Source organism: Falco biarmicus, chromosome 10, assembly GCF_023638135.1.
Source record: "Falco biarmicus isolate bFalBia1 chromosome 10, bFalBia1.pri, whole genome shotgun sequence".
Lineage (NCBI taxonomy): Eukaryota > Metazoa > Chordata > Aves > Falconiformes > Falconidae > Falco > Falco biarmicus.
In genome coordinates this window covers 19,249,005-19,270,233 of record NC_079297.1, presented here as the reverse complement: position 1 = coordinate 19,270,233, position 21,229 = coordinate 19,249,005, and the positions used below count along the sequence as shown (strand labels likewise).

The 21,229-nt window shown below is 67.2% G+C and overlaps 2 protein-coding genes across 2 annotated transcripts; both read left to right on the top strand.

Annotated features, from left to right (window-relative positions):
* The first annotated feature begins 975 nt into the window (after positions 1-975).
* Positions 976-8,271, top strand: ANKRD13D (ankyrin repeat domain 13D). The gene is given in 18 exon segments (XM_056354992.1): positions 976-1,166; positions 2,307-2,442; positions 2,525-2,649; positions 3,016-3,061; positions 3,140-3,283; positions 3,653-3,795; positions 3,797-3,843; positions 4,061-4,127; positions 4,207-4,237; positions 4,240-4,287; positions 4,839-4,900; positions 5,001-5,131; positions 5,507-5,664; positions 5,741-5,887; positions 6,591-6,754; positions 6,856-6,935; positions 7,450-7,495; positions 7,497-8,271. Coding segments are annotated over 18 exon segments (1,860 nt in total). The 5' UTR covers positions 976-1,076; the 3' UTR covers positions 7,692-8,271.
* A 774-nt stretch (positions 8,272-9,045) lies between these two features.
* SSH3 (slingshot protein phosphatase 3) lies at positions 9,046-21,194 on the top strand. The gene is given in 18 exon segments (XM_056354618.1): positions 9,046-9,171; positions 9,963-10,000; positions 10,206-10,236; positions 10,238-10,372; positions 10,985-11,023; positions 11,025-11,103; positions 11,171-11,243; positions 11,382-11,447; positions 12,196-12,370; positions 12,372-12,385; positions 12,682-12,775; positions 12,874-13,002; positions 13,076-13,122; positions 13,681-13,827; positions 14,383-14,583; positions 15,054-15,176; positions 15,178-15,301; positions 15,372-21,194. Coding segments are annotated over 18 exon segments (1,956 nt in total). The 5' UTR covers positions 9,046-9,120; the 3' UTR covers positions 15,762-21,194.
* The last annotated feature ends 35 nt before the right edge of the window (positions 21,195-21,229 follow it).

Sequence of the window (21,229 nt, the reverse complement as noted above, 5' to 3'; positions counted from 1 at the left end):
AGGGGTGTCTCCGCACCCGCTTAGGGGCACCCTGCCCCATGCCCTGTCACCCCCGGGGGGCTGCCCTTGTGCCCTGCGGGGAGGGGGGGGGGGGCAGGGGCAGCGCTGGGGGTCGGATCCTCGTGAGTGACCTTGGCCATGCCCGTGTCGTGGGGCTGTGCAGGCAGCACCCCCCGTCCGCAGCGCCCGGGGGTCTCCGTTCGTGCCGCTGCCGTGGGACGGAGCGCGGCAGCCGCCCCAGCCCGGGAGTGCCGGTGCTGCGCGGGGCTGGGGCCGGAGAACGGGGTTGGGGGGGGGGGGGGGGCGGGGGGCGGGGGGAGGGGGCCGGGCGGTGGGTACTCACCGCGGGGCTGGGGGAGGGGGGTCCCGGGGTGCCGCAGACCCGCGCGGTGCCCAGCAGGAGATGCCGGGTAGGGGGGCAGCCCCCGGTACCGGGGCAGCTGCGGGGTGACGGGTCCCCAGCGCGGGGCGGGCCGGGGGATCCCGGTGCCAACTCCGGCGACGGGCGGCCTCGCCGCGGGATGCGCCCCGGGGCGCGGTACCGGGGGCGGGGTCCAGCGTCCCGCAATGCCCGGTGCAACGTTCCGGGTGCCGGTGCCTCGGCCGCCGTGTCCGTTGCCCGGTTCTGGGTACCGGTGCCCCGCCGTGCCCGGTGCTGCCGATGCCCCGCCGTTCCCGCTGCCGGATGCCGGTGCCTCCCCGTGCCCGGTGCCGGATGCCGGTGCCCCCCGCCCCGTTCCCGGTGCCGGATGCCGGTGCCCCCCGGTGTCGGGTGCCGGTGCCCCGCCGTGCCCCGGTGCCGGATGCCCGGTGCCGGTGCACCCCCCCGTGCCCGGTGCCGGATGGCGGTGCTTCCCCGGTGCCGGATGCCGGTGGCCGCCCGGTGCCGGGTGCCGGTTGCCCCCCCGTGCCCGGTGCCGGGTGCCGGTGCCCCGCCGTGCCCGGTGCCGGCCCCGCCCCGCGCCGCCGCGCTGCGCCGCCGCCGCCGCCCCCGCGCGCAGCCATTGCGGGCAGGCCCGGCGCTGCGGCCCGTCCGCCCGCGCTGCCCGGCGCGGCCCCGGGGACATGGTGGCGGGATGGCCCGGCCCGCCGACACCTTCCCGCTGCACCGCCTCGTCTGGCACAACCGGCACCAGGCGCTGGACAGCGCCCTGCGCTCCGGAACGGTGGGCGTCGCCGGCACCGGCACACCGGCACGGCGGGGGCACCGGCACCGAGCGCCCCCCCCCCGCGCCCCGCCGCCACCGGGCAGCGGGCCCTCCGCGGGCTGGGGGGGGAGCGGAGGGGACCCGGGCACCGGGAGCGCCCGGGTGGGGGCCGGGGGGGGGAGGGCAGCGCGGGCGGGCGCGGTGGGAGAATGGGGGAACCGGGGGTAGGGGGCTGGAGGCGCTGGGGGGACTGGGAGCACTGGGGGGAATGAGGGCACAGTGGGCCCAGAGCACTGGGGGGGACTGGGAGTGCTGGAGGGGCTGGGAGAACTGGGAGGGGACTGAGGACACAGAGGACTGGGAGCACTGGAGGGACTGGAGACATAGAGGGAGACTTTAGGCGCTAGGGGACTTGAAGCACTGGGGGAACTGGGGGCATAGGGGGGACTGGGAGCATGGCAAGGGACTGGGAGCACTGGGGAAAATGAGAGCATGGTGGATCCGGAGCACTGGGGGGGACTGGAGGCACTGAGAGTACTGGGGAGAACTGGGGGCACTAGGGGGACCCGGAGCACTAGTGGGGGCTGGGAGCACTAGGGAAGACTGGGAGCACTGGGGGGGGACTGGGAGCACTAGGGCAGGGGGAAGTGGGAGCAGTGGAGGGATTTGGGGTACAGGGCACTGGGGGGCACAGTGCACTGGGAGCAGTAGGTGGGACTGGGAGCATAAGGGAAGACTGGGAGTACTGGAGGGACTGGGGGCACTGGGATACTAGGGGACAGCACCAGGGGGCTGGAAGCAACTGGGAGCACTGGGATCGGGGTTCTACGGGTGCTGGAACAGGAGCTTTGGAAGTACAGGAAGACTGGGGGCTCTGAGGTACTGGGGCACTGGGAGAAGAGGGGACTGGGAGCACTGCGGGGACTGGTGGCACCGGGACAGGGCAACTGGGAGTACTTTAGATAGAGAAGAACTGGGAAACTGGGGGCACTGGGCCTTGGGACCATGGGGGATGCAGAGATGGGAGCAGGAGGGCACTGGGGGCGGGCACCCTGGGGGCACAGGGACGAGCTGTGGGGTGCCAGGGGGCACTGGGGTGGGGGTGGGGGTGCCTGGGAAACCCCAAGCCAGCGGCCGTGACCTTGCCTGACCGTGTAGCACGACGTGGAGCTGACGGACCCCCGTGGCCGGACCCCGCTGGAGCTGGCCGTGTCCCTGGGCCACCTGGAGTCGGTGCGGGTGCTGCTGCGGCACAACGCCAACGTGGGCCGGGAGAACGCCAACGGCTGGACAGGTACGTGGGCACAGGGGCCCCCCAGGGCGGGGGGCGCGGTGACGGGGCACTGGCTCCCGGCTGATGGCGCTCCGTGCCCCAGTGCTGCAGGAGGCGGTGAGCACGGGGGACCCCGAGATGGTGCAGCTGGTCCTCCAGTACCGTGACTACCAGCGGGCGACGCGGCGGCTCGCCGGCATCCCCGAGCTGCTCAGCAAACTGCGCCGGGTATGAGCTTGCCCTGGGTGGGCACCCCCACCCCCAGGCCCACCCCCCAGCACAGGGGTCCCAGCAGGCTGGGGGCTCGGGCAGAGGGGAGCCCCTGGACCCCCTGCCAAGTCTTCCCAGGACTCCGGTCTCTTCCATGACTCCACTCTTTCCCCAGAGACCCCCTGCTTACCCTGCCCTACCAGCACCACCACCACCCCCCCCAGCACCCCACTCTCTCAGGACCTCCCGATCGCTGCCTGGGACCTCCATCCCTGTCCCCAGGACTCCCCATCTCCCCAGTAATCCCAGCAGAGCCCCCGCAGTTCCTCCAGGCTCCCCCTCACTGTGTCAGCTGGCTGCTCATGACCCCCTCATCTCTTCCAGGCATCTGACTTCTACGTGGAGATGAAGTGGGAATTCACCAGCTGGGGTGAGTGGGGCTGGGGGCCAGGGGGGCTAGAGGGGCACCACCCCCGCTGTGCCACTGATGGGGTACACGTGCCCGCAGTGCCGCTGGTCTCCAAGGTGTGCCCCAGCGATGTGTACCGCGTCTGGAAGCGGGGCGAGAGCCTGCGGGTCGACACCACGCTGCTGGGCTTCGAGCACATGACGTGGCAGCGCGGCCGCCGCAGCTACATCTTCAAGGGTGAAGGTCAGCTCCAGCTCCGGCGGGACACCCTGGGGCCCCACATACCCTCAGGGACCCTCTAGTGACCCTGGGGAGCCCCCAGACCTCGTGCACTATGAGTACTCCCCCCATAAGGACCCCATATCACCTATAGGGACCCCCTGGGGACCGCAGTTGCCCCTCCTGGCAGTGCTAAGGACCACCTCAGCCCCCATATACCAGGGCTCTCAGTCCCCTGCCAGGACCCCCAGTTCCCCGCTGGCCCCCCCAGATACCCCTGAGATGCAGTGCCCCCAGGCTGGGGGTTCGGGGTATCATGGGGTGCCAGATGCCAACCCAGACACAGGTGGCAGGGTGGCAGTGGCAGGTGCTGACCCATGTCCCCGTGTGCAGACGAGGGAGCGGTGGTGATGGAGGTGGACCACGACAAGCAGGTGGTCTACACCGAGACGCTGGCTCTGGCCCTGCACGAGCCCGACCTGCTGCTGGCGGCCATGCAGCCCTCGGAGGAGCACGTGGCTGGGCGGCTGACGTCCCCCCATCGTCTCCACGCACCTCGACACCAGGAACATCGCCTTCGAGCGGTGGGCTGCCACCCCGGGAGGGTGCTGGGGGGCACGGGGGGGGCACCATGGCGGAGCCTGGCACGGCGGGAGGGGGCTGTGCGAGGGCTGCCACAGGGGAACGGTGTGCGAAGGGGAAGGAAACGCTTGTGCAAGAGGGCGAGCGGCATGTGGGGAGCTCCCCCCTCCCCACCCCCACCCCCTGCTGCAGGGAGCTGATGCCTCCCCCCATCCTCAGGAACAAGTCAGGGATCTGGGGCTGGCGCTCGGAGAAGATGGAGGTGGTCAGCGGCTATGAGGCCAAGGTGGGCACAGCCGGGAGGGGATAGGGGGGAGGACCCCCCCTGTCCAGTGCGCACCGGGGCTGACCCTGTCCCCCGGCAGGTGTACAGCGCCAGCAACGTGGAACTGGTCACAAGACAAGGACAGAGCACCTGTCCGACCAGGACAAGTCACGTAGCAAAGGTGACAGCCCCATCAGCCAATCAGGGGGCCCGCCTAGTGTGGGGACGTGCCCCCCCCCCCTCCTAGTGCAAGGCCTGCGCCCTAGTGCAAGGCCCACCCCCTTCCTGGGTGGGATGCGCCAGGCATTGGGTGCCACACTGGGTGCTGGGTGGGACATGGGTCAGGCATGGGACAGTGTGTGGGGTGTCACCCATCAGGCATGGGACACTGGGTGCTGCATGTGACGTGTCAGGTGTGGGACACCGTGGGTGCTGGGCGTGACACATCCATCAGGCATGGGGCACCATGTGGGGTGTCATCCATCAGGCGTGGGACACTGTGGGTGCTGGGTGTGACGTGTCAGGTGTGGGACAGCATGTGGGGTGTGACCCCTCAGGCGTGGGTTCTGCTGGGCATCACCCATCAGGCGTGGGACACTGCGGGTGCTGGGTATCACCTATCAGGTGTGGGACCCCATGCAGGGTGTGACCCGTGACAGCGCAGGCAACTGTGGGGGTGCTGTGCCCCCTGCCTATGCTGCACTCCTGCACCTTCCCTCTCCACCTGGCCAGGCTCCAGGACCCCCTTCCACTCCTTCCTGGGCATCGCGCAGCAACATGGCACCCACAACGGGGTGAGTGGCTGGGGGGGGGGGGTCCCCCAGGGGCTGGGGTGTCCCCCACAGTGCTGGGGATCCCCAGGAACAGGGCTGAGGGGTGCTGCTGCCGCCACAGGCGCCCGTGCTGCAGGCTGCCAGCCCCACCAACCCCACGGCCATCACCCCCGAGGAGTACTTCGACCCCCACTTCGACCTGGAGACCCGCAACATCGGGCGCCCCATTGAGATGTCCAGCAAGGTGCAGAGGTGAGGCCACCACCCCGGGGTGCCGGGGTCCCAGGGATGTGGTGCTGGGGGTGACAGGGAGACGATGCAGGACGGTGACATGGCCCTAGGGTGGTGGGACCCATGGGGTTGGTGATGTGGCCCCCCGGGATGTAGCACTGGGGTGTAGGGACCCAGTGAGGGTGGTGAGCCAGTCCCTGGGAGGTGGCACTGGAGTGGCAGGGCACCGTGGGGGTGGTGACAAGGTCCTGTGGACATGACACTGGTTGTTGGGATCCTTGGGGGTGGTGGTGGGGTCCTAAGGGATGTGGCGCTGGGTGTCAGGAGCCATGGGGGTGGGGGTGGGGTCCCAGGGGCCATGGCAGGGTTCCCGTGCCCACGCTGGTGCTCGGGCAGGTTCAAGGCAACGCTGTGGCTGTGCGAGCAGCACCCGCTGTCACTGGCGGAGCAGGTGACGCCCATCATCGACCTCATGGCCATCTCCAACGCCCACTTCGCCAAACTGCGCGATTTCATCACCCTCAAGTTGCCCCCTGGCTTCCCTGTCAAGATCGGTGAGGTGGGGTGGGGTGGGGCAGGGCAGGGTAGGGGCCTATCCAGGGGCGGGGCCACTGACCCCTGTATCCTCAGAGATTCCCCTCTTCCACGTGCTCAACGCCCGCATCACCTTCAGCAACCTCTGTGGGTGCGACCAGCCGCTGGGCTCCGTGCGGGTGTGCGCCCCTACCCAGCCCCCAGGTGCCCACCCCCCTGGCACCCAGCCCCCTGGTTCCAGAGGTGAGGCTGGGGGGCTGCTGTGGGATGTGGGGTGCCTTGGGGCTGCGGGGCTCTGGGGGTAGGGGTCCTCCCAGAGCTGGTGGCTGTGGGTGCGGGGTGCTGGGCACTGGGGGGGATGCCTGGATGTAGGGTGCTGCCGGGTGCTCTGGGGCGGGGGTGCTGGGTACCACCAGGCTGGGCATGGGGCACAGGGTGGTGGGTGCTGTGGGGTGCCATGGGCCCCCCATGGGTCACAGGGTGGTGTGGCCATGGGCTGGGAGTGCAGGGTGCTGTGGGGTGCTCAGGGGCACAGAGCACCCATGGGTGTGGGTGCCATGGGTGCAGGGTACTATGGGATGCCGTGGGGTGCCATGGGACACTGTGAGGTGCTGCGGATGTGGGGTGCCATGGGATGCCATGGGGTGCCGTTGGACACTGGGGTGCCATGGGCACGGGGTGCCATGGGGTGCTGTGGGATGGCACGAGGTGCTGTGGGACACCACAGCGTGCCATGTGATGCCACAGGGTGCCACAGGATGCTGGTGAAATGTCGGGTGCAGAGTGCTGTGGGCTGCCACAGGGTGTCGTGGGACACTGCGGGGTGCCATGGGGTACGGGGTGTTCTGGGACACCAGCAGGGTGTCACGGGACACTGTGGGGTGCCATGGGTGCCGTGGGCTGCCGCGCGGTGCTCAGGGCACCCCATGGGTGGGCGTTGCGGCAGGCTGGCCCTTCCCGTGCGAGGTGGAGGCGGGGGTGTTCGAGGTGCCAGCAGGGTACACGGTGCTGGGCGCGGGGCGCAGCGAGCCCCTGCGGGACGAGGACGACGACCTGCTGCAGTTCGCCATCCAGCAGAGCCTGCTCGATGCCGGCACTGAGACTGACCAGGTGGGACCCCCCACCCCACTCCGCTGCGGGCCTGGCTCCGCCCTCCCGCCTTGGCCCCGCCCCCGGGTGCAGGCCCCGCCCCTCAGCCCCACCCCCCGCAGGTGACCATTTGGGAGGCGCTGACCAACACCCGCCCCGGCGCTGACCCGCCGCCCTACGACGAGGCCCTGCAGCTGGAGCGGTGGGGCTGGGCCCAGGGGGCCTCGAAGGGGCAGGGTGGGGCAAGGGGTGGGGCATGGGTGTGGTCTAGAGGGGAGGGGCTGCCTGATCCCGGGTGGGTGTGGTTGTAGTGGGCGTGGCTAACAGCAGGAGTGGGTGTGGCTGTAGTGGGCGTGGCTGGCAGCAATGGTGGATGTGGCTAGCAGACAAGCAGGACCATCAGAGGGATGGGCGTGGCTATGATGGGCAGGGCTAAGAGCAGGGGTGGGCGTGACTAGCAGGTGGGCAGGGCTAACCACGGGGTGGGTGTGGTTATAATGGGCAGGGTTAACAGCAGGAGTGGGTGTGGCTATAGTGGGCGGGGATAATGGCGGGGTGGGTGTGGCTAGCAGATGGGTGAGGCCTGCGGAGGTGTGTGACTGCCCAGCGCAGGGTGGAGCTGTGAAGTAGGCGTGGCTACCTGGGGTGGGACACGGGTGGGCCGCTGTGGGCACGGCCTCGGCAAGGGGGCGTGGCCACAGCGGTTCTCCCCACAGGGCCCTGCAGGAGAGCATGCTGCTGCAGGCGGGCCCCAGCACCGACCCCCCGGCAGCCGGGACCCCCCCCGGGGCAGGCGGTGGTAGCCCCCCCGGCATCCTCCGGCTACAGCAGCTTTGCGGAGCAGCTGCGGCTGGCCATGGCACTCTCGGAGCAGGAGCAGGAGGAGCAGGAGCGACGCCGGCGTGAGGAGGATGAGGAGCTGCAGCGCATCCTGCGCCTCTCCCTCACCGACAAGTAGTGCCGGGGTGCTCGTCACGGGGACAGGGACATCCCACCGGGAGGACACCCCACGCAGGGACAAGGGACGCCCCACTGGCACTGCTTCACCCAGGGACCGCCAGGCACAGCCTCACACGGGGACACCCCGGCGTGGGCACCGTCCTGTACTGGGACACCCCAACACGGGCACAGCCGGTGCCGGGGTGGCACCCCCGTGCCAGGGACCCCCCTGATGTGGGCACAGTTCCCACACGGGGGGAATTGATCCAGGGATCCTCCTACCCCCAGGACCCCCGATCCAGGGATCCTCTCCTGTCAGACTCAAACCTTAGCCCAGGGACCCTGATCTGGGGACCCCTTACCCCAGGGACACCTCTATCCCCAGGACCCCCACCCTAGGGACCCCCACCCAAGGGATCCCCCTCCTCTTCAGTGTTGTACATTGACCCCATGAGGGGCAGGACGGACCTGGGGGTCCCCGTGGGAGGTGGCTGACCCCAATGTAAAGGCACCCCACTGCGGGGGCTGTGAGGCCAGGCAGGGACCCCCAGGCCTCATTCCTCGGTAGGGGGGGGCTGGGGGTATGTATGTACATATACATATACATATATATATATACATGGATGTGTGCGGTGTGTGTCTGGCAGGGCCGCTGAGGGGGCATGGCCCAGGGGGAGAGGCCTGGGGAAATGGGCAGACCCTGCAGGATGGGCACTGGTGGGATCCCCCTTTGCCCCCCCCAGTCCTGCCCTGTGCCCTCATTCCTTACCCCAAACATAATTTATTCAATCTATACTTGTGGAGAACCCCGCCCAGGGAGGGGGTGCCTGGCTGGGGACCCAGTGCTGAGCCGTGGGGTGACAAGGGGTTTGGGGGGGGCCAGGGCAATGGGGTGTCCGATGTGGGGTGGTGTGCCCCGCCACCAGTGTGGGGGTGAGGGTTCCTGGGCATAGGTCTGAGGCAGGGTGTCGGGGTGGGCCAGCACCCGTTAGGGCACGGCCAAGGGACCCACAGCAGTGCCAGGGTGAGGGGTTCCAGGGAGGGGGGGGGTCCTGGGTGCTGGGGACCCTCAGGGGTTCCTGCCTGCTGGGGACCTTGGGGGATCCGGGCTGCTGGAAGGTGAATCCTGGGGGGTCCCAGGAACATGGATGGGGGTCCAAGGTGCTGGGCACCTGGGGGGCTTCTGCCTGCTGGGAACATAGCGGGGTCTCAGGTGCTGGAGGGTGAATCTGGGGGGGTCCAGGGTCAACACGGATGGGGCTCCCGGGGCAGCACCGCTGGGGGGGTCCCGAGGACCTCGGGGAGGTCCCGCTCCGGGGAACGCCAGCCTGGGAGTTCCGGGCCCGGGACAGCCCCCCCCGCGGCCGCAGGCCGTGCCGTGCAGTGCCGTGCCCGTGCCCGTTCCCGTCCGGGCGGGGCAGCGGCGGCGCTTCCTGGTGCGGCGGGGCATGGCGCTGGTCACCGTGCGGCGGGCGGCGGGCTCCGCCGGGGGCCCCGCGGTGAGTGCGCGACGGGACGGGACCGGCGCCGGGGCTGCCCGGGGCCCCGCCGTGCGGCCGGGCCGGGGGAGCGGCTGGCGGGGGCGGGAGGCCGGTCCCGGCTCGCCCCGGCGCTCCCGTGGGAAGCGCGGCTGCCGCTGGGGCTCCCGGCAGGAGGGGGGGGTGTCCCGGCTCCCCCGGCGGGGGGCTGTCCCTGCTGCTCCAGGCGCTCCCGGTGGGAAGTTACTGGGAGCCCAGTTGCCTCCAGCACACTTTGGGGTCTCCTCTGCTCCCGGCCGGGGTTGCCCCGTAGTTATGTGGTGGGGGGTGGAGTGGGAGGGGTAGTTGTCCTCAGTTGCTCCCACTATTCCCAGTGCTCCCCTCACAGTGCCAGTGGCTCCCAGTGCCCCCGCCCCCCCCCCAGGTAAACTACTGGGCCTTATCTGCAGGTGTGCAGCCCAGAACCCCCCTGTGAGCACTTCTCCCCCGGGCAACGGCCAGCCAGGGTGGGGGGCACAGGGCAAGGACCCCCCCTGGAGGACCCCCCCCTGGCATCCCAAGGCTGATCCCCAGGGACATACCTCCCCAGTAGGCCCCCTCCAGGGTCCCCCCCCCCGCTCCCCCCCCAGGGCTCTGCCGGTGCCCCATGCTGCTGGAGGGGGTGAGTCAGGCAGGGTGTCGCTGGCCCATGGTGTGTGCTGGGGGATGCTTGCTGGGCCCCCCAGGCATGGTCCATGCCCCGGGGTCATGCTCCCCGGGGGGCACTGCCCCGCCCCCCCCCCCCCCCCCCCCCCCCCCCCAATGCTTTGCAGGAGGAAGATGCACCCAGGCGTGGCCAGCTACAGCGGCGGTGAGAAGGGGGCTCCAAAGGCACAGGATGGGGTACACGGGTCACCGGGGTGGGGAGGGGACACAGCTACCCCCCTGAGGAGCATTTCCCCACCCCATGGTGCCCCAGCCCCCCAGCTCTCCCCCACCTCGGAAGAGGGCTCTGAGGGTACCCTGGCCGCAAAGGCTGGGCCCCACATCCCGCTCAGGACCCTCCTGCCCCCCAGGCAGAGCTTCGTCATGGTCAAGGGGGCTGCCCCTGCTGCTGCCTGCCGAGGAGCCGCTGGTGTCTGAGCCCCCCCAAGCTGCACCCCCCGGCCAGGTCCCGGGGCGTCAGGAGCAGCACCTGCAGCTCATGATGCAGCTGCTTCGCCCCCAGGATGCCATCCAGCTGGTAGGGCACAGGGTGGTGACAGGGCTGGTGACAGTGACTGTGATGGGATGGAGATGAGATGGGGACAGTGAAGAGATGGAATGGAAAGGGGACGGTATGGGATTGGTTGAGGATTGGAGATAAGATGGTGATGGGGATGTGATAGGATGGGATAAGGACAGGATGGGGACAGCACAGGATGGGACAGGGATGGGAATGGAATGAGGACAGGGTGGGATGTAATGTGGTAGGATGTGATGTGATGGTTTGAGGATGGGGATGTGATAGGATAAGGACAGTATGGGGATGGGTAATGGTATGGGATGGGGACTGGAAGGGATGCAGTGGGGGTGGGATGCAATGGGATGGGTTGAGGATGGAGATGTGATTGGATAGGCTAAGTACCAGATGGGGATGTAATGGGGATAAGGACGGGGGGCAGGATGGGATGGGGATGTGGTAGGATGGGTGTAAGAACAGGATGGGGGACAGCACACTTCAGGACAGGACAGGATGGGGGATGGGATACAGCCCAGCCCTGCCCTGCAGTGTGCTTGCTGCTCCTCCCCTGGCAATAGGGTGCAGATCTTGGGGGTGCAGGGGCTCCCCTCATTCCCACGCCCCAACCCCTAGGCGGTGCGTCTGGAGTCGGTGCGGCCACGGCGGGTGCGGGTACCTGCTGGTGGTGCGGCCGGAGGAGGCAGGAGCCGAGGGGCAGACAGCGCTGCTTGGTGTGGACTTTGCCCACGAGGGGGTGAGTGGGAAGGGGGGGGGGGCAGGGGGGGCGGTGGATGCACCCCCTGACCTCTGCCCGCCCCAGGGCCACCCGCTGCACACTGGGCATGGTGCTGCCTCTCTGGAGCGACACCCAAGTCTTCCTCGATGGTGATGGGTAAGGGGTAGGCGGGGGACTTCTGGGAAAGGGAGGGGCTTATGAGGGTGGGTCCTCACAAAATTGGGCGAGGCCCTGTGAGTAGGGGGTGGTGCTGGGGTGCCCACCCTGACCCACATGTCTCCCCACGGTGCCCAGAGGGTTCAGTGTGACATCAGGGGGACAGACCCGCATCTTCAAGCCCATCTCTGTCCAGACCATGTGGTGTGAGCAAGCCCCGGCTGTGACCGTGGGCAAGGGGAATGTGAGCACCACTGTGGGCACGGGGGATGTGGGTACCACCATGTTTGTGGGGGATGTGGGGCACTGCTGTGGGCATGGAATGTGGGCACTGCCACAGGCATGGGGACATGGGCACTATGGTGGGCATGGGACGTGGCCACCACCATGGTCACAGAGGACATGGGCACTGCCGTGGACATGGGATATTGCCACCGTGGTGGGCACATGGGATGCAGTTACCACCATGGGCATGGGGGATGTGGGTATCACCACGATTATGGGGGATGTGGGCATCGCCATGGACACGGGGGATGTGGGCACTGCTGCTGCGAGCACACGGGATGTGGGTACCACCACGATCAAGGGACATATGGACACTGCCATGGGCACGGGGGACGTGGGCACCACCTTGTGCATGGAGGACGTGGGCACCACTGTGGGCATGGTGGACATGGGTAGCAGTGTGGGCATGGGAGGTGCAGGCACCACCATGGGCACAGCCAGGGCATGGGCATAGGGGCACTGCTGCGGGCACGTGGGAGTGGGGGTGTGGGGAGGGTTTGGGCACATGGACCATGGCCAGGAGAGGGGAAGTGACACCCACACACAGTGGGAAGTCAGGCCAGGGGGACACTGGCACGGCCCTGGTGAGATGCCCTGGCCACGGTGGCGGGGAGGAGCCGTGGGGCGGTGCTGGGGTGGTGCAGTCGCCGCAGGTGGTGTGTGGCAGGGCCGTGCTGCAGGAGTTGCACCGCGCCTGCGAGGAGGCATCCCGCGGCGGGCACATCCCTGGGGGCCCGGCGCTGGCCTGGGCCTGTGGCTACGCAGCGGCGCTGACCTCGGAGCAGAGCTGCCTCAACGAGTGGCTGGCCATGGCCGACCTGGAGTCCGTGCGCCCCGCCTCGCCCCCCGCCCCTCCGGTATGCCCCGCCCCCTGCCCCACCCACAGCCCGCTGGCCAATCAACACTGCTCCTGGGCGGGGAGGGGCTTGTGGGAAAGGGGTGTGGTCATTGGATGGGGCTCGGTTGGAAGGAGGGGCGTGGTCTGTGCTCAGGGGTGGCTAATGGAGGGGACGGGGCTTCTCATCTAGGGAGGGGCATGGGGAGGAGGGGCTTGCATTTAGGGGAGGGGCTTGGGAGCAGAGGAGGTAGGGTGTGGGCAGGGCGGGGCCCGAGTGGGGCAGGTGACACGGTGATGCGGTGGTGTGGGTGCCAGGCTGGCGGTGCCGGAGCTGTCGGAGCAGGCGGTGCGGGCGCTGCTGCGGGATGTGATGGCCACCGCTGACCTGGAGAGCGTCACCTCCAAGGAGGTGGGTGCCCACAGCCAGGGGTCCTGGTGGGGAGAGCCTGGCTCGCGGGCAGGGGCAGGCAGGCAGAGGGCCGTCCCTCACCCCGTGGCGGTGCCCAGGTGCGGGAGGAGCTGGAGCGGCGCACGGGGCACAGCTTGGCTCAGCACAAGGACTTTATCGACAATGAGATGCTGCTGGTGCTGGCACAGATGGACCGGCCCTCCCACATCTTCCCACACCTCTACCTGGTGGGCAGCAGGGCGGGCAGGGTGGGCAGGGTGGGCAGGGATGTCCCCACCCCTCACCTCTGCCACCATGCAGGGCTCCGAGTGGAACGCGGCTAACCTGGAGGAGCTGCAGCAGAACCAGTGAGTGTGGAGTGGCATGGGGTCATCTGGGCTGGCGTGGTGGGGTGGGCATGGGATCGTATGGGGTGGCATATTTGGGTCGCATGGGTCATCTGGGATGGCACAGGGTGGCACAGGGCCATCTGGGACGTCAAGGTGGGGTGGCACGAAGTCATCATGGTAGGGTGGACACAGGATCGTCATGGAGTATAATGGTGGTACAAGTATGAGGTCATCATGAGATGGTCCGGTGGGGTGGGTGTGGGCTCATCATGGGACACTGATGGTGTAAGTATGGGGTCACTGTGGGACACCCATTGGGGTGGGCATGGTGTCCTTGGAGGGCACACAGCAGGGTGGGCACGGGGTCACCATGGGCCATTAGTGAGGTGGGTGCAGCAGGACTGTGGCACCATGGTGGGGGTGGACGTGGGGCACCGGGAGCATCCATCAGGGTGGGCATGGTGGCATGATGGGGCTGGTGGCAGGTGGGCATGGGGCACTGCGGGGCACCCCATAGAGTACAGGCCGAGCCCCAACCCTGCATGCTGGCTGTGCCCCCTGCCCGTGGCACCACAGGGTCACCCACATCCTGAATGTGGCGCGGGAGATCGACAACTTCTTCCCTGCGCTGTTCACCTACATGAACGTGCGGGTGTATGACGAGGAGACAGCCCAGCTCCTGCCCCACTGGAATGACACCTTCCTCTTCCTCTCCCGCGTCCGGTCAGTGGGGCCAGGGCAGCCCCAGGGCACGGGGCGGGGGGACATCAGGGGCATACAAGGGGGGGCCAGGGTGTGAGGTGCATGGAGGGGCAGGGGCTGGAGGCAGCAGCAGGCTGGGTGGGGGATGGGGGGGGGTGTAACTGGTCAGGTGTCTTGATGACTGAGGCGGTGAGGGACATCGGGGCACTGGGAGTCCTAGGGACAGTGGGAGCTCTGGGGCATTGGGTCTGTGGACACTGGGGGTCCCGGGGGCCAGGGAGTCCTGGGGACATGGGGAGCCCTGTGGCACTAATGCCCTGGGGACAGTGGTAGCACTGGGGAAAGGGGACCAATGGGCACAGGGAGCACTGGGGACATGGGGAACCTTGGAGCACCGATGACACTGGGAACAGGGGACCCATGGGGCATGGGGAGCACTGGGACACTGGTGCACTGGGGACAGTGGGAGCCCTGGGACATGGGATCCCTGGGGACACGGGGAGCCCTGGGACATGGGGGTCCCTGGGGACACGGGGAGCACCGGGAGCTCAGTGGCAGTGCGGGTGGGTGCTGCAGGGCCGGTGGGGGCCGGGTGCTGGTGCACTGCCGCATGGGGCTGAGCCGCTCGGCAGCCACGGTGCTGGCCTACGCCATGAAGGAGTTCGGGTGGCCCCTGGAGCGGGCGCTGCGGCACGTCCGGCACTGCCGCCCCGGCGTCCTGCCCAACCCCGGCTTCATGCGCCAGCTAGACTTCTACCAGGGCATCCTGCAAGCCAGGTGGGTGGGGCGAGGGGTGGGGTGGGACACGCCCATGAGTGGGGTGGGTGGGGCCGGTGCAACTCTGCCCCTATGTGCAAGAGAGGGCGTGGCCTTCTGTGACCACACCCCCTTGGGCTGGGCAGGGTTGGCTTTGACTGTGACCGCTTGGGTGGTGTGGGTGGAGCCTGTTGTGGCCACGCCTCTTTTCCCATGGGATGGGCAGAATTTCCTATGCCCACGCCCTTTTTGTGGTGGTGGGTGTGGCTTCCTATGACCACGCCCATCTGGTAGGGGTAAGCTTCCTATGGCCACGCCCCTTTCATGTGGCCAGGTGGGGCTTCCTGTGGTCACACCCCTTTTGTGAGGGGTAGGCGGGGTTTCTGTGGCCGTGCCCCAGTGGGCGGGGTGGCCACGGAGGCGGAGCTTGTGGGACCCCTGCTCCACCACAGAAGGGGCGTGGGCCGCCACTGACAGTAGGTGTGTGGCAGCCGGCACAGCAGCCTGTGGGAGCCCCGGGCGGCCGAACAGGCAGCCCAGCCCCAGCCAGGCCCGGAGGCCAGCCCAGGAGGCCTGTCCCCGGCCCCCTCCCCGCAGCCCGCTGAGGAGGTGAGTGGGGGGGGGCCTGCTGGGGACCTCCCGGCGCCCCCGCATCTCCCTCTGCGCCGTCATGCGGAGCATTAGCCAGCTGGAGCCCCCTGAGCCCCCCGAGCTGCCAGGGGAGCCCCTCGCCGAGGAGGTGAGTGCGGGGCAGGAGGTGACCGGAGGGGCTGGGGGCACAGAGCTGTGGCACTGGCTGAGCCCCACAGTGTCCCCCCCTCCCCTGCAGGTGTTCGAGGCCACGAAGGCAGCAGCAGGGGGTGATGTGGTGGGGGTCCAGCCCAACCCCCGGCCCTCCTCTCGGCCCCGCCGCGTGGTACGCCAGGCCAGCCTGGATGGTGGCCCTGCTCCCGCCGAGGACCCCTCCCCTACAGCTGACCCTGCCCCCCATCTCCCCTCCACTCCCCCCCTTACTCCGTAACCCTGTAGGGGGTGGGGCAGCCCGCTGCTATGCCCCCCGGGGACCAGCTGCCACCCGCACCAGCAATAAAGAGTGGAAATGGCTGCCCTGGCGTGGGTCCTGCCCGCGGGGGTCTCTGCAAGCCCCAGGGACAAGCGTGGGACCCTCCCGCCAGGCCCTGCCCAGCTGCGGGGCATAGGCCACTGCTCAGCTTGCCGTCAGTAGCGGCCAGAATGAACACGATGGCACTGAGTGGGAAAGGGACAGCGGGTGTTGCGTGCTGCCCTGGCGCGCAGCGGCGAGACGCAAGCACGACGCTCGGCCGCCATCTTGTGCGTTGGGCGGGCGGGGCGCGCATGCGCCGGGGGACAGGGCGGGAACTGCAGCTCCCGGCGGGCCTTGCGCGGGATGGGGCCTTGCGCTTGCGCGCCGGGTCCTTCCGGGTTGCTACGGCAACGCGCGCAGGCCTGCCTCAGCCCCAGCGGCCTGGGCCGCGGCCGGGACAGGCCCGGGGACCGGCCGCGGAGGAGTGAAGCGGCGCAGGGAGCTGGCAGCCCGCTGTAGTTGTAGCGGCGGGGCAGGCCGGGCGCTGGGGAGGCGGTGGGGGCAGGCTGTCATGGCGCGCCCCCAGGTATAAGAGGCCGTTTCATGGTGTCCAAGCCACAGCCCAGCGGGAGCGGGGCTCAAGCCGCAGGAGGAGGCCGGGGTGGGTGGTAGCAGGGGCAAGGGCACCCCCCCGGGCAGCAGCAGGAGCCAGGCCCAGGCAGGGACAGGGGCCTGCAACTTCAGCACAGTGGATGAGGGCACCTGGCAAGCCAACTGCTGTTGCCCCTGCAGCGCCTCAGCATCGATGGCTCCCTCACTGAGCTCTCTGAGTGCGTGAGCTTGGCCCACAGGTGAGGGCAGGCAGGAGGAAAGCCACAGACCTGGCTGCCTGCTACTGATCAGCCTGACAGCTGGGAGGGCAGAGCTGCAGGGCACAGCCTGCCCTGGGCTGGGAGGGAGGGCAGGTGTGTTGGCAAAGCTATCGATCGGGGATCTTCTTGAGGCTGGAAGAGCCAGCGTGAAGCCACACATGGAGCTAGAAGGTTGCACGTTGCCTCTGACTGTGAGGGCCTGCATTGAGGAACGGTGTCCTGACTGGAGCCTGCTCTGAGGCTGTTGCTTTGGCCAGGACCCATCCCAGAGTCTTCCCCCCAACTCCAGGGAACCCACCACTCTGCACCCAGAGAGCTGCTGCAGTCTGCCCAGAGCCCTCACTGGCTTGCAGCCCACTGGGAAAGACCTGACTTGAGCAAGAGCCTTGGCGCTGCTGGGCTGTGCTGGCACCCTGACCTTTGCTCTGCTCTTGTCAGTCACATCTCACAGCCATTGCTGTGGAAGGGGCCAGGCAGGGCACTCGTAGCACAGGCACTGGGCACAGCAGCAACCTGGGCCCCAGGGTGGGGGGACCTCTTCATATCCCCTCCCCACAGGGGGACATGGGACAGAAGAGATACGGGTCACGGGGCAGAGCAAGGGGCCCCAGCACTGCCACAGGCTGTGCAGAGACTCCTGCGGGTGTTTTTTGGAGATAAGACAAACCTTGTTTTCTTCTTTGAGCCTTTCCTCACTTTGCCGTGGCTTGGGATCTTGAGCACCACCCACATACCTTTGGATGCTTTTTGGGTGGGTTTTACTACCTCCCTCTCCCAACCCTCTGCCACTGCAAGGAGCCTGAAAACCCCCCTCCCACAGGCAGAGGGAGCTCAGCTGTGGCGTCTGCAGCCACCGAGCGTAGCAGGACCGCGGCATAAAGTTGGACTCTGAAGGGTTAGGGCAGAGAAAGTGGGATGAGGTCTGGTGACCCCCCTTGGAGAGCCCCCCACTGGCTGCCTCCTTCCACCTGACCCCAGGGCCCTGCTCGGGGTAACACTGGGCTGGCTGGGCATGGAGCGCTTACCTCTTAGGGATCTGAATGCCCCTGTCCTGTTCCCAGTGGGAAAATCATGTCCCCCAAGTGGAACGAGTTCAAGAGCCTGAAGCATCTCTAGTGGGACAAGATCTGGCTGAATGATGTGATCCGGGGGGCTTGGTACCTGCAGTGTGAGTGGGCCTGGTGCTGTGAGCAGCCCCCCACCCCATCCTGCCTGCCCCCCCTCTCAGGACATGGCCTGGGCTACTGCCGGGTCCAGCTCTCCACTGCTCAGCTGCAGGCTTGGCATAGAACAGATTCATTTTATTGATTAAGCAACATTAAAAGCTAATAAATTAAGTTATCAATAAATAATAACAAACACATCCTATTATTAATTTATGATTGAATGATTCCGCACAAAACAAAGCTACTAATTATGGCTCTTAATGTTACGAATCCCACAGGACTGCAGTTGAAATGACAGCTCTATCACTCCTCCCTTCCTACTGCCTGGGAGGGAAGGGTCCAGTCTGAGTCCTGATGGCCGGGGGGCACTGTCCCTGCCAGGCCTGGCTCTGCAAGTCAACAGCACTGCAATCCGCAGTCACCTGCACCCCTAATATCAGAACATTCCCCCTGTGCTGACCGGTGCCTGATTTTATACCTTATTCTCTATTTTTTCCATTTCTGGGCCCTTTTTGCTACACTTCCACCTTCCTTTTGCCAGCCAAACAGCCTGTTCCTAATAACTTTTTCTCTGTGGGTCCCAATTTTGTTTCATCCATTCCCAAGTCCGATGTTTTTATATTACTACATAGGTAGTATGGAATACACAGGATTCCAGGTGCAGCTACCTAGGAACAGGTGGCTTTGCTAGTGTCCACCCCTCCCTTTTCCCCCTGAGCCCTGGGGTGTGTTGGTGCCTACCAGAGTGGCACAGCCCAGGCACAGGAGAGGAGAGCAGTGAAATCGTCCCTCTTCCCTTCTCCCCACAGATGTGGAGGACAGGAGGAATCCTGCCTGCAACTTTGTGGTGCTGCTGGAGGCTGGGGACAGGCAAGAGCACTGTGGTCTAGTGCTGAGCCTCCACGGTCCCCCAGACCCTGACAACACTGCAGCTCCCATGGGGTGCTGTGTCATGTCACAGAGTCACAGCATGGTCAGGGCTGGAAGGGACCCCTGGGGGTCACCCAGCCCACCCCCCTGCTGAAGCAGCTCCCCTAGAGCAGGCTGCACAGAGCCGCGTCCAGGCGGGTTCCAACGTCTCCAGAGAAGGAGACCCCTCGGCCTCTCTGGGCAGCCTGGCCCAGGGCTCTGCCACCCCCGAGGCAGAGAAGTTCCTCCTCACATGCAGATGGAAGTTGCCGTGTTGCCGTTGGTGCCCGCTGCCCCTTGGCCCGTCGCTGGGCACCGCTGAAAAGAGCCTGGCCCCGTCCTGCTGGCACTCGCCCTTAAGGTGTCTGTAGGCATTGATCAGAGCCCCTCGGTCTTCTCTCCTCCGGGCTGAGCAGCCCCAGCTCTCCAGCCTTTCCTCATCAGGGAGATGCTCCATCCCCTCATCATCCCCACAGCTTCTGCTGCCCCATCCCCAGTAGGTCCCTGTCTCTCTGGAACTGGGAGCCCAGCACTGGGCACAGCATTCCAGATGTGCCTCACCAGGTCAGAGCAGGGGGAGAGAATCACCTCCCTCGACCTGTTGGCCACACTGCTCCTCATGCTGCCATGATCCCACTGGCCCCTTGGCCACCTGGGTACACTGCTGGCTCACAGGCAACTCACCAGCACTCCCAGGTCCTCCTCAGAGCTGCCTACCAGCAGGTCAGCCCCAGCCTGTACTGGTGCACGGGGCTGTCCCTCCCCAGGTGCAGGATGCGACACTTGTCTTCATTGAACTTCATTAGATCCCTGTCTGCCCCACTCTGCCACCTGCCCTGTCTGGCTGCGTGGCAGCGCAGCCCCTGGGGAGCCAGCCACTCCCCCCAGTTTGGTATCACCCACAAACCTGCTGCAGTTACGTGCTGTCCCTCCATCCAGGTCACTGATGACTAATGAAGAAAAATGTCCCACCGAGGGCCTCTGCGCAGGATGGGGCAGTGCCTCACAGGGCTTGTGGCCTGGGCCGGGGGCTGCCAGTGCTAAGCCCACCACCCCCTCGGCAGCACTGCAGGCAGGCAGCGGTCCTGTCCCGTCCGACCCCCACCCACGGTCCCAATACGCCCCCCCTAGACTGACCAACAAGGGCGTGACCCAGCCAAGCCCCTGCCAGCCTGGGGCCACCTTTGTCCCCAGCTCTCCAGCCCTGTTGGCTGCCCCCCCCCCCCGCCCCGGCACAGTGTTACCCCGGGGTATGGGCAGCCCTGGCCAGGGCAGCGGCAGGCCGTGTTGCCCGCTCCATGCTGCCATTGCGGGCACCTGCATGGGCAGCCGCTCGCCTCATGGCTCCTCTCTGATTTTCTCCAGGTGCAGAAGACGAAGGACAAACCAGCAGCATTGCTCTCTCAGGTACCAGCGCCATGTCTACACCCGTGCTCACAGTCCGGAGGCTTCTCCTCTCCCAGCTTCACCAGTCCCGCTAGCATTACTGGGAGCCCTGGCAGCACTGGCTTCTGGGCTCACCAGCTCCCCTCACCCTTTCCATGCCTGGCAAGGGGTCCCCAGCACCCAGCGGTGAGGCACAGGGCAGCTGCCCCATGGAGCTCGACACCCTGCACATCCTGGAAGGGCTGATCTCACTCCCCAGGGCAACACGGACACAACCCAGCATGCCCACAGCCAGCAGCATCCCAATTTCAGTGAGGATTTCATGGATACCCTGGACCTACTCAGTGGTGAGTGGTGCTGGGGACAACGGGTGGCCCCTCTCCTGTCCCCTCAGCCTGCTATGGGGCATCTCATATCCCTTCTTGTGTCCCCCCTCTGTCCCAATTGCTGTAGGGCAGAGCTCTACTGCTTTCCTTCCCCACCACATGGCCACAGCTCACCTTTTGGGGGGCACCCCGACCTGGGGACCCTGTCATCCCCTCACCTTCCCCATGGTAAGGACCAGTCCCTCCAGCTGGCACGGGAGGGGCTGTGGCAGGGACAGGGTGGGCAGCCCATCTTCTGTGGGGTGGGGGCAGGCTGTGGGCACTGGCTCTGCCTGGCATCTGAGCCTGAAACCTGGCCCTGCCACGGCCACTGAAGGTGTCTGCCTGCCCACTGGGAGCCCAGGCAGCCTGCAGACCCCCGCCCTGAGCAGCGCCAGCCCCAGTCGCCAGCTCCTGCCCCTATTAACGCTGCCCCCATTAACCCTGCCCTCTGCCCCCGCCCCCCCTCAGTCTGTGCTACTGGTGAGCACTGGGGTGGAACCCTCTGTCTGGAGGTGAGGGGGCCAGGCTGTGTAGGCTCTGCCCTTCTACCAGACACAGTGCTCACCCTCTCCCCCTCCCCAGCTGTCCCTTCCCCCCCTGGCCCAGGTGCCAGACTGAAAAAGGAGACGCCAGTAGCCAAGGAGGTGCTGCCACTTTACCCCCACCCAGAGCTGGAGCTCCTGGTGCTGCTGGGGGTGCTGCGGGCCTTCAGGCCCCTCTTCCCTATCCCCCTACTGCAGGTGAACCCCCTGCCCACCCCTCCAGCCCTACACCCCTGCCCCAGCTTGCCCTCACACTCCGTCCTTGCTGCCAAGGCCCCAGCCCCCCCGCCGGCCCCCCCACTGTGCCAGCCCCACTGCCCCACACCTTTAACTGGCATTAAACTGTGTGACTGGACAATCCTGGCTCGCTCTGGGGGGT